At 38.9% G+C, this 12,262-nt stretch overlaps 1 protein-coding gene across 4 annotated transcripts in view; it reads right to left on the reverse strand.

Annotated features, from left to right (window-relative positions):
* LOC134528547 (mitogen-activated protein kinase kinase kinase 4) overlaps positions 1 to 12,262 on the reverse strand; it is an 86,469-nt gene that overhangs the window by 58,103 nt on the left and 16,104 nt on the right. For all 4 annotated transcript variants that reach the window (XM_063362269.1, XM_063362270.1, XM_063362268.1 and 1 more), the window contains 5 exons: positions 9,622 to 9,782; positions 7,775 to 8,048; positions 6,037 to 6,212; positions 1,652 to 2,030; positions 1,239 to 1,472 (listed from right to left, as the gene is read on the reverse strand). In XM_063362269.1, the coding sequence (XP_063218339.1) occupies positions 1,239 to 1,472; positions 1,652 to 2,030; positions 6,037 to 6,212; positions 7,775 to 8,048; positions 9,622 to 9,782 (1,224 nt within the window). The remainder of the gene's footprint in view (positions 1 to 1,238; positions 1,473 to 1,651; positions 2,031 to 6,036; positions 6,213 to 7,774; positions 8,049 to 9,621; positions 9,783 to 12,262) is intronic.

A 12,262-nucleotide genomic window follows, 5' to 3' on the forward strand; every position in this document is an offset into this window, starting at 1 on the left:
CCTACTTAATTTTACACAGAAGAGAGTTAAATATATGTTATATAATTATAAATGTCAGCAAACAGTTAAGGTTTTAAATGTGTCTGTAACTGAAAACAGTGCGTACCGCTCGGTGATTAAAATTGTTCAAAACGTGGCGAAGAAAACTATTATAGATCTGATAAATAAAAAAAAAAACATCTGGCACATTTATCCTGACATGCCACAACACGTTTTTCAAGGTAGACTATGACTATTTTAGTTTACCAAATATATTCCAGGGTAGTTTCACTACATAAAGTTTCATTTGGCACACCAATGTGTTAAGTACGTCCCCTTATGTTTACAAAAGTGACTGTGTACTGGTTCGTGTTGCTTCACTTGGGTCCACCATCAGACGTACGCAGTGACCATCCGGGTACAGGCCTGCCCCTACCCCCCTAGCAACTAGCTGCAGCAGGAGATGTTCATCTTGACAGCTCCAGCTGGTCGACACGAAACAAAAGGTCGCTCCGAGCACGGCACACACGGGAAAGCTGGCTGTCGCACGTTCTCCCCTGCCATCCCTTCTAAACATTCCACATCTCACCGCGCTCGCTCGCGTCAGCGATAACAAAGCGATGTCAGGAGCTTAACCTTCTTGTCCTCTCTGACGTGCTATATGGTTATGGCCCACAGCAAATAGATTAACATTTTCCTCACAAAATCAGTGTCGAATGGTCTCACCACTCGTTAAGAGATAGTTGCACCCTGCAATGCTTATGCTCGTTTTGGCGACAGCAGGATTTGGTTCAATATGCTTTTCTTTTTGGAGGATATCTATCAAAATCAATTTATATTTAATTTTGAAAACTTGCCAGTTACGTACCAGAGATGACTGAACACACACTTGTTGCGAAAAAATGGCATATTTTGACGAATAGTGATCGGGGGAAGGGGGGACGGGGAGGAGAAAGGTTGTCAAACTGTTCTAAATTTAAGTGTCATCTTGTTCAGTAATATGCTACCTTATTTAAAAAAAAATAAAACCAATAACACTGAAATCTGTTGTAAGTTGGCCTGAAAATAAAACCATTAAATCTTGTCTCTAATAATATTGCAGTGAAACTCGGGTACATAGAAAGTTTTACGTGATTTTATAACCTAAACAGTGTGCATCCATCAAGAGTAACATGACGTGTTTGCAAAAGAGGAAAAACCAATGCCTAGCCTGATCATTTGAGTTTCCTGAGCTGGCACAATTCCCCTGACTGTTTCACCTGGGGGACGCTCAGCGGGGACGGGCAGTCGGGCTTCTCCTCCAGCCGCATGAGCAGGTACTGGTGCGTGAGCTCCACCGGCACCCTCGCCAGGAACAGGTACATGCTGCAGTACGAGGGGAGGTTCATGGCCCGCGAGTCCTCGCTCCAGTAGCCGTACCGCTTCAGGTCGTGGCGCTCCGCGTCGTCGAACAGGAACTCCCCGTTCTCGTCGGGCGACGGGTAGCTGTCGGGCTGCGGCACACGACACTCCGACACTCCGTCTGCCGGGCCGTTCTCAAATTACAGCTGCGGTCCCGATAGGGACTCGAGCACACACACCATGCCACAAGCAACGAGTCACCAGACTAGCAACTGCAAAACATATGTCTACAGCATTTTACGCGGAACGTACGTACACGTGCGCTACTTACCGGGTCAGCTTTGGACTCGGCTGTGGACGAATCCTTCGACTCCTCCTGGTTCAGCAAGGTCAGCATGGCTTTCTTCAGGACCGTCTTGTGGGTGCGGTCGAAGAACTGGATGGACTTCCTGAGGCCGCGGGTCTTCAGCACGTGCTCCATGTAGCGTCGGTACGGCGCCATGTACTTCTTGTCGGGCCCGTTCGGGAACAAGGAGTGCTGCAGCTCCTTGAAGGGAATGAGGCACAGGTCGTTGGCCTGGGCGCACGACGACTGCGTGGACGAGGAGTTGTTCGAGTCGGACGGGCTGGAGCACTCAGAGTCCGCATCCACTTCGAAGTGGACCCTCTGCTGCCTCGGGGCGCGTGGCACGGCTTCTATCGAGGTACTCCTGCAATGTGAGCTGCTGTCAAGTGGTGTTTTCAAAACTAACCCAAGCACGGAGAGAAAGGTCTTTTAATTCAGTATTCTATGGTACAGCACATTTTGTAATCCGGAACCAATGAAGCCTATCGGCATTCAGATTTTTCGGATTATTGCATTGCAGGTGTTTATTGTTACTGTCGATTTTCATTTGAGTGTTTCCTGTTTGCTAGCGGGTTACATTTCACAAGTACATTTTTGTAAATATTTTTTGAAGAAAAAAAGTTAATCTCTTTTTTTTCTTACTATATAGTAGTTAAATACAACTTATTTTAAATACCATTGTATTGTAGGAGGTGTAATCAATATAACACGGTGAATTGATTTTTACAGCAGCAGCTGCTGACGCTACATCTATTTGAAGTAATAAGCCCAACAGCCTGATCAGTTGAGACAGTCAGTGTCAAGTGTGAACAAGTTGTGACTTGTCAGTCGGGCTCCAGAGCCGGAAGAGTGAGGTCGTGTCACCGTGACTGTCGCGCATCATGGATCTCAAACAAAGTGTTTGTTACATTAAGTATTGTTTTAAGTTAAAAAAAATAAGAACCAAATAAGCTCATGAAATATTAAAATCTGTGTATGGCGATAATGTGGTGACTCTGAAGACTGTTTACAAGTGGTATGAGTGGTTTAACAGCGGGATGAGAGTTGGTTGAAGACAAGCAGTGGTCGGGACGTCCTTCAACCACAAAAATAGACAAAAACGTGCAAAAAGTGGTAACAATGGTTTGTTCAAATAGGCAATTAACTATTCAAGAGCTTACCAAAGAACTAAACAAACAATACGGGTCCATGCAAAGCATTTTAACCAATAATTTGCAAATGAGACGATTGAGTTTGAAATCTGTTCCCAGACTTTTGACTGACAAACAGAAGGAAAATCACGTATGTAAGTTTGCAGATCCGGGCTTCATGGCCAAAATTATAATTGGAGATGGAAGTTGGGTGTATGGCTACGATCCTGTGACGAAAGTTCAGAGTTCCCCAAGAAAAACGAGTGTCTCTCCTCGCCCTACGAAGGCACATCATTCAAGTCAAACGTCAGGGTCAATCTCATTGTTTTTTTCCATAGTAATGGCATAGTGCAATCAGAATTTGTTCCAAGGACAACTACTGTAATGTCTGAATATTACAAGGGTGTACTGCAACATGAGCGAAACCATAACTGGAATAAAAGACCAGAAAAATGGGCCAACTGCTTCGCCTATCACGACAATGCACCATGCCACACCTCGCTTCTGATCTGCAAGTTTTTGGCTAAACAAAATGTTCCTGTCTGTCCACGTCCGTCTTTCTCTCCGGGTACAGCACCGTGCGACTTCTGGCTCTTCTCCAACAACAAAAACCACGCTGAAAGGACCCGACATCAGCATCAGCTGAAGGCCCTTCCGAAAGAAAGCTTCCAGAAATGATTCCATCATGGAATCAACATTGGGATAAGTGTGTCGCTATCCAAGGAGAGTATTTTGTCAGAGATTAGTTCAAATCTGACGTAAGCTTATTACTTTGTTTCGTAATAAAATAATGAACAGTAATTTTTGATCACACCTCGTGTATTAAGTTTTCTTTGTTATTCCCTTTGAAACTATGTTGATGTTTGATAATCCAGCACAGCCCTAGTCCCGAATGTGCTTGATTTAAGACCTTTTACTGACCATACTCATTTATTAAGTATCAGAAAAAGGAAGGAAAAAACAATGATTAATTCAACGTAATTACTAATATATATCTTTTATAACAATATATGTAATTTTAATATTTTTAACTCTCTCTTTGATCCATACATATCAATATGCTGCTATATTTATTTATTTATTTTAGACATTTTAATTTAATCTGTAACCTCTCTTTTACAATAAACAAACCAGAATAAGAATATGTGCCTGATTTGGTTACGTAGAATGAGTCATGATGCAGTGTACTGATTTACAACGGCGATACCTAATTACTAGGGACACCTGTATTTCGCGAATACATTTTGTGTCAAGGTATTTCACAAAATACTGTAGCTTTTCTCCTGTGGTTATTGGCTGAGGTCGGTGAGAGGTGTCGTCCCGCTCTTGACGGGGCCAATGAGAATGTGGTCACCGTACTGCTGCACCCTCACAATTTGCCATGACTCTTAGAAAAAGCTACAGTATTTTGTAAAATACCTTGACACAAAATGTATTCGCGAAATACAGGTGTCCCTACTAATTACAAAGTATGTATGAAATATATTTATATTATCTTGTGTACATGTAGATCGGAGTTTCCTGCAAAATGTCAATTAGTAAAATAATAACTGTTCAGGTATGCACAGACTTATAAAACACTCAACTTAAGAAAAAATGGCTTTATAAAGGTTTCCACAGGCATACCAACAGAAGCTTGGACACCCAGCCTGACAGAGCGCACGCATGCCTGTGTTGGCTGACACCCATTTGGTCTCATGCAGTGTATTTATACACACACAGCTAATGTTTAAAAGTTAGATTTTTTTATAAGGTTACAATTTCTTTTACTGTTATTTAAAAATAATGCTGAAATAATATAATGTTTTAGCACTAAATGAATCCATCTGATGTGGCACCACCTGATACAAAGTTTTAAAAATAAATTAACGAGATGAAGCAGAGGAAGAATGCATTGGCATGAAAGCACCCCAAGGAAATACCTACAAACTCGTACATGTCTAACATGTTTCCCACTAGCCCAAAATTCAGGTTTGACTTTGCTAGGAATTGCACCTGCATTAATTACCTTGAGGGGAGGTGGGAGATCAAACCACTGTGGCATCTGAATGTTAATTACTGTAAGAGATACATAATACAGCTACATGTCGTGATTTACTATAATTATTATTAATTAATTATTTATTTATTTATTCATAATGCCAACCACGCAGACTTTCAAAACTAGTCCGCACTATACAAACACAAAAACCACAACAGGCAAAATCCAAACAAAAAAAATTATAAAATTATAAAAGCATTAATTCTACATTAATAAACGTATGAGTAATGAGCTAATGCAGACATACAGATGATAAACGTCACACTACAAATACGGTTGAAGTTTAAAACAAGAAAATAGCTACTTTAAAAAATAGTTATGTACACAGGATTTTCACACACTTACTGTAGACCATTTTTCCCTGTTTACCCTGTCCAACCAAACATTTTTTCCTTGCCTTATCAATCAATCTCTCAAGGTTGCAAGACAACATAAATACATCAAACTACTAATATTTACCGAAACATGTTTCAATCACAGATAACTTTAAATCAACCATAAAATATTTTCTCACACAATACACAGTTTGCAGTGTTACCATTCCCATGAATGTCATGTGAACCAAACTGCCAGACATTAGATAATATAAGACCACTATATATTTGAGCAACCTTTGAACCAATACATCATTGATTCTAACTAAATGAATGACTATCAACACTTGACTGTACTTCAAATTGTTAAAACAATACACAGTTGAGTTAAATTTAATTAATTATTGAAAACAGATTTGTTTTCAACTACAAATGAAATTATGAGTAGAAGACATAATGTTTTTAAGAAGCTAAAGGAAAAATTATTAATCCAGTTTGTTAACGAATATTTTGTCCATTTTCCTGTGTTATTTTTATTTATTTATTTATTAATTAAAAATTGTGACATACCCACCGACAGTCGTTAGACTTGGGTGGTGGACACGATAATTATACATGGACGAACATGAGGTTATCACCGCAAACATACGGACTCCCTCCCCAGCGGTACCATAGCAGGTAAGAACAACACATGGCCAACACACGGTGATAACAAATACACAAACACAACAACAGACACGAAGTTTAGAAGACATTTTTTCAACTCCCTGAGTTATCCAGATTTCCCCTGTCTGCGACCACCTGGAATACACGGATGTTGATCCAAAGATACCATCTGTTAAGAGTCGTAATGATGCCAATAACGAGCACAGCTACGTGCATTACCGCGATATGGAGTGTGTGTCCAGGTAGCGGTCGTCGCTGGAGTCGGTCGCCGACACATTGTCGTCGAGCACCGGCCAGTTCACCGTCTTCCTGTTGTTGTCGAGGTTCAACATCCTGCCGATGATTTTCAGTCGCAACCGCTGGTGCCGCATCATGTTGAACCAGATGCACATGGCCTGCGAGAAACAGGTCAACGTCACTTGTCTTGTTTTCAAATTGACCAACAAACTTTGTGAAGAAATTCCAGGCAAAAATGTACAAAAAACAATGGCGACATTTAACCCCTCTGGTGGTTAAACTAAAGTACACAGGCACATTTATAATTTAAGCCAAAATCAAGTAAAAATTATGTCAATAAAGTTTACGAGATACCCACTTATTTGAAGAAAAGAAAAAAAACTAGCAACAGGTAGATTCCATCTATTCCACTAGAATCGTGACCGACTCTTTCTTTGTTTTTGTGAACTTGCAAAATACATTTTCTACGCAACGTAAAAAAATATAAAGAAATATGGATGTTTATTTCTAATTTTTAACATAACCTGATTTATTTTGGATCAGTGTTTAGTCAAATTTGAAAATAAAATTCAGAATCCTAATCATACATGCCTTTTATTATATAAAATAAATCCATTGATGTGATAATGTAAGGCTTGTAAAATTTGTAAGTTATATCATGAGTTCCATTTTACATCTTAAAACATCTTTGATTGTAGGCAGTTTCCGAGCATGTGTTTTGCTAACTGTATGCAATGTTAAGAGGCTAAATTTGTGCTAGAATGTCAGGGTAGTAGTAACTGAGAGTAATGTACATCCTTTTCAGAATTATGTAACCTGTATAAAATGTTAATTTGTGCTTGCAAAAATAAACGTAATGTAATTAAATACTTGAAATCATTAACATCCTTTTTTCTGAGTATATTATTCTCTTGAACGTAGTAATAAAAATATTTAAGAAATCATAATCGAATTTGAAGAATTAAACCTTTAATTTAAGATTCAATAATAACAAATGCACAATCAAAAAACTTGAATTAAGTTTTCTTATGTACGAATTTTGATACAAACTTCAAACGGAAATAACGTTAGTCCTCGAACTTCTAACATACAAAATTACTTTTATTTCTAAACTACGTTATGGGTAAATGCTGCTTAATTTCATGATTTAACTTTCATTTCAGTGTTATAAATTCCACTGACATGCTTTTTGGTGTTACTTTAGTTTTATCGCGATCAGGACTGTTCTGATACTAATCGCCAATACCCCGTCACCGCTGCAGGTTACCCAATACCTTGCTACAATCAATATTTACCATTACTGGACACACATTAATAAATAATCGAAACATGATTTTTGAAAGTATTTTCAAAAACGTTATTTTTTTTTTATCTAAATTTTAAGCAAATTAATTTAAAAATTGTGTATCACTCTTTAATTAGGTTAAAAATTTTCATTTATAATTACTTGTAGCTAAACAGTTCTTAAGTAAGAATTATTGTTATCATTGAACTTCAAAAATTAAGTTAATGTAGCAAGTATTTAAAAGATCAAAGTTGACGTTATTTTTTTTTTCTAATACGTCCGATAGACCGATACCTGTGCCTCGGTATCGGCTGACAGAGGAACAACGGCGGGTGTCTGACGGCAAGAACGACGCCACGCACCTTGAGCCGGCCGACGTACAGCGGGTAGTGCAGGCCGGGAACATCAGCTATAGGTAACCACAATGCCACACACCTTGAGCCGGCTGGTGAACTCGGGGCTGACGTAGAGCGGGTAGTGCAGGCCGAACGCCTTGCTGGAGGAGTAGAGCTGCTCCGCCTCGTCCAGCCGTCGCAGCAGGAGCTCCACCTCGCGCAGGGCCAGGTTCTGGGTCTCCACGCAGGAGCAGCAGAATATGGACAGGCAGCCCTCGCAGGCGTCCGCGCGCTCGCCGGCGTGGTCCCCGGGGTCGTCCGTGCCCACGCCGCTGTCGCTGCTCCCGCTGTCCGACGCCCTGTGTCTATCGAACCTGCGACCACCACGACACATTCACCAGCCCGTGTCTAATGTACTACCCTTATACACATACAGTAAACTCCCTATTATACGCGGGTGGATGATGCGCGCATGCTACGAACAAATACAGCACATATGCAAATCTGTATTTTATTACAAGTGAGCAAATTTGAACTCTACTGACGAGTGTATTGTGTGCAGTCTACAGTAAAATGCCACAGGCCTTCTCGCAACTCACGCAGTAGGCTGGCAGGCGTTGCTATTTTTGTTTCTAGTCGTATGGTTGAGCGCTTTTATGTTTATTACATTACTGAAATGTATTGTATGTTAACTATTCAGTAAAATACTAGAAGTTTATTATCATTTAAAATTTTTTTACTGTGAATTGTAACTTTTACAGTGCATAAATGTTTAGATTTTTAAGTTGAAATTAATGCTTCCTTTTTTTGTTTCCCATTTTCGTCTCTTTTGCGGATTATCCGCGATTTTCACTATCCGCGGTGGCCCTGCCACTTAATTTAGCGGATAATCGGGAGTGTACTGTACTCAAATATTTTCACAACCTCCAATGAACAAAAATTCTTTTCACTTATTAGTTAATATACGGACTGCTATAATAGGGTTAATAAAGTATTTACATAGTTAAATTTGATAAATTTTCTGGATTTCACATATAAAGGACTACAATGTAGCAAAAAATACTTTATATTGTGCAAATTGTATTTAAACTTTGAATTAAAAATAGGTGAAATGCTTGTTGAAACATCATAATTACGAAATGACAGGTATAACCCTAGTTAATAAAATAATGTTTCAATAACACTTGTAACTGCCAAATTTGGCAGTAATTATGGAAAAAAAAATCAGTGTGACACTGTTAACTGAAAGAAAAAAAAAACACATATTAAATTAAACAAGACTACTGGTAAATTGGCTTTGTACCCTGATAAATATGTTAAAAAACTGATGACCAAAAGAAAAATGTAATTTTATGATTAATCAAACTGGTGTTACAAGTCAGAAATTGCCTGTCAAGACACCATTAGTCAGAAACATCCCCACACCGCCAAATTAGTGGTGTATCGGCTGAGGAGTGTGGTATCGGTCAATTATCACGGCATCGTACTATGTTATATTAAAGCGGGATCTGCCCATTAATGGGGAACAGCCCGATAAGTGAGATGAAAATACTCATTTCAAGTACTAATAATTTTGATTTTAATTAAATTCCAATTAAATTAAAAATAAAAATTTTACGACTGTGCTACAGCAGAAGAACCAACCAGCTTAGATTCCAAAACATTGGAACCAACGGAACAGAGATTCCAGAATCACCCACCAGTACAGACAATTTTTTCAATAATTTCAAGTACAATGATACAGGTTTATTTTTACTAGAAAGTGTTTTTAAAAAATCAGACAACCAGAATATTAACATGTATAAAGTAAGGACGTGTCAAGCACGGTGTGAACTGAGGAAACACTTGAAGCGAGAGGCGAGGTGGCACACAGGAACAAGAACATATCAACATGTATAAAGTAAGGAAGTGTCAAGCACGGCGCGAGGCGACGGAAGAGAGGGGCACCTGTACTCCATGATCTGGGCGAGCAGGCGGTCCACCTTGCCGCGCTCCCGGCACAGGTGCTCGTCCTGCTCGTGGACCGAGCGGCCCGCGTGCCGCGCCTGCAGCTCCAGCCACAGCAGGTCCTTCAGCTCGTTCTGCCACAGGTCCTCCTCGTGGCTCAGCTGCAACCAGCCGCCCCCCGCCCGTCAGCCGAGACAACATCACTCCTTCACCGAGTCTCATCCACTCGCCAATACTTATTCTTGGCTAATCTGCATTACACTTATCTTACACTAGCGACCCGCCCTGGCTTCGCACGGCTGCAATGCTGATACTAAATACACTACAGAATGTCTTTACATACCGGCCGCCCGGCCGGTACCGCCGCGACCGCTATGTCCCTGCATTTTGAATCTGTAATATCTTTCGAAAATATTCATTTGAATTACATGCTGTAAAGGGCCATATTGATCTATATTAAATGCACAGTGTATTTAAGGTACTTAATCGGATAAGAATAAAAATTGGTTATTGTGGGTTGTCCCTAAGAGATAGACATTTACCATCACGTACTTTTTTGTAGACCTTTTTAAGGTGTACAATACTGTAGTACAGTATTTTGATCTATCTCGTAGGGTTCAGCCGGCGTTTGCAATGCAAGCGCAAAAAAATGTCTTTATTTACGACATCACATTAGAAACCTCTAAAATTATCAGTGTTTCTGTACTATATTATGCATGTATTATACATACAAACCTTCCTCTTGAATCACTCTATCTATTAAAAAAAACTGCATCAAAATCCGTTGCGTAGTCTTAAATATCTAAGCATAGGGACAGACAACGGGAAGCGACTTTGTTTTATACTATGTACTGACAAAACAGGATTAGAATGAAAAAAAGTGTGCATGTGGAATCCACGCGCGACAGAAGTGAAACCCTTGCTTATTACATCAGTAGGTACAGGAAACATAATTCTCTTTGGCTGAGGTAACAGATAACAAGAAAAAAATTGAGTATGAGAGGGATAAATTATGCTGTTGCACAAGTATACAACTATGCAAGGTTGGAAGTACGAAAGTATACAATTAAAGACAGTCTTATAAAAGATAGTCTCAGAAAATACAACAAATATGTAGTAAGACCTAAAAATATATATATTAAAATTCATTACAATTATTGATTCTATATAAAATAAGAAATTGAATGTTAACAAGCTGGCAACGGTGTGAGCCAGGCGCTGGGTACTGCGATCCAGTGCGAGACACGACTGTAGTCAAGTCGCTCCACCCACGAGCCAAACGAAGAGACAAGTGTACACAAAATAAGCCATGTTGCGCAACGTTCAAAAACCACGGTAACTGCACTCTTTAAACTCATTATTTTTCAACCTCAATTTTTTTCTATCATGCTGGGTCATGTAAATTAAGGGTAGCCACAATCCAAACCCTGACAATCAACTGTCGTTAGCTACCATGAATATTAGGCTTCTGCGAAAATTGTTTTTTATTCCAATCAAATTTTGAATAGAATATCACATTATTCACGAATATTAAATTCAAACATACAACAAAATATTTTTTTTTAACTTCAAAGAAGTCAAAGAAAAAGTGATACAAAATACAGTTAAATGAAAAAGAGAGAAATAAATATATGGACCATATTAGAGTAGTGTGAAATGCAGGGGAGGAAAAAATTGCAATGCAATTTTTATACCAGTAAAATTTTAAGTTTGAAAATTGTTTTCCTGAACTAACTAGTTATATAAATAAAAACAGAGTTTTTATAATAATTTTTAATTGTAATCACAGATAAATTGCTACACATAAAAAGGATGTATGTGCTATAGAGCATCCCACTCTTAGATTGCAGTGTGGAAGTAAATGGGCGCACTCTCTCTCTCTCTAACACACGCCGATTGCCGTTAGCGCTGTCCTTGTTTCTTCGTGCGTTGTTGCCAAACATCAAACGAAACTAAAATTTTAATTTTTGAACCAAGCTTTTTTTCATATTGTATAGTATAGCATCGAAATACGCACCAGGCAATGCTTATTTTGAATACTTAACAATATTTTAAGTGTCCGAAAAAAATAAAAAACATAAATTATTCACTGCGAACTGTTTGGAAGTATTCGGAGATGTTTCACATCAAAAAAAAATAACCTACATGTGTATTTCATTCGGATTTTTTTAAATAATAAATTAATGCCTTAGGACGCCACCGAACAAATGTTAAGACAAAAACTGTACAGGTTTCACTTAAATAATTTTTTTAATATATTGAAATGCATTTTCTCACAAACTGACACATCAAAAAGTTTACCAGCGGAAAACTTTTTTTCTATTAAAGATAGATGGGGGACGAAAGCGTGAAAAATGTTCACAATGAATTGAATTAGTTTTTAAAAGCAGCTCCATCTCAATTGCTTCTACAGTTTCCGTGGAAATAGCTGTTAAAGATGTGTCTTATCAGTACAAGAGCGCGCGCTGCCGTCGTAAGAGGAAACAGGGTCGTGTGTTTAGATAAGTGGGGTTCTGTCCTGCAAGCAATTTAAAATACATGGCTTCCTTAGTCAACCATGTATTTCCTTAGACACGCATTTCTGAAAACCAGCCTGCCAGTTAGTATAGCGTCTCGCGACGAAGCAACGCGTTGTGTCCGG

The sequence above is a fragment of the Bacillus rossius genome, chromosome 1 (assembly GCF_032445375.1).
Source record: "Bacillus rossius redtenbacheri isolate Brsri chromosome 1, Brsri_v3, whole genome shotgun sequence".
In the NCBI taxonomy this organism is placed as follows: domain Eukaryota; kingdom Metazoa; phylum Arthropoda; class Insecta; order Phasmatodea; family Bacillidae; genus Bacillus; species Bacillus rossius.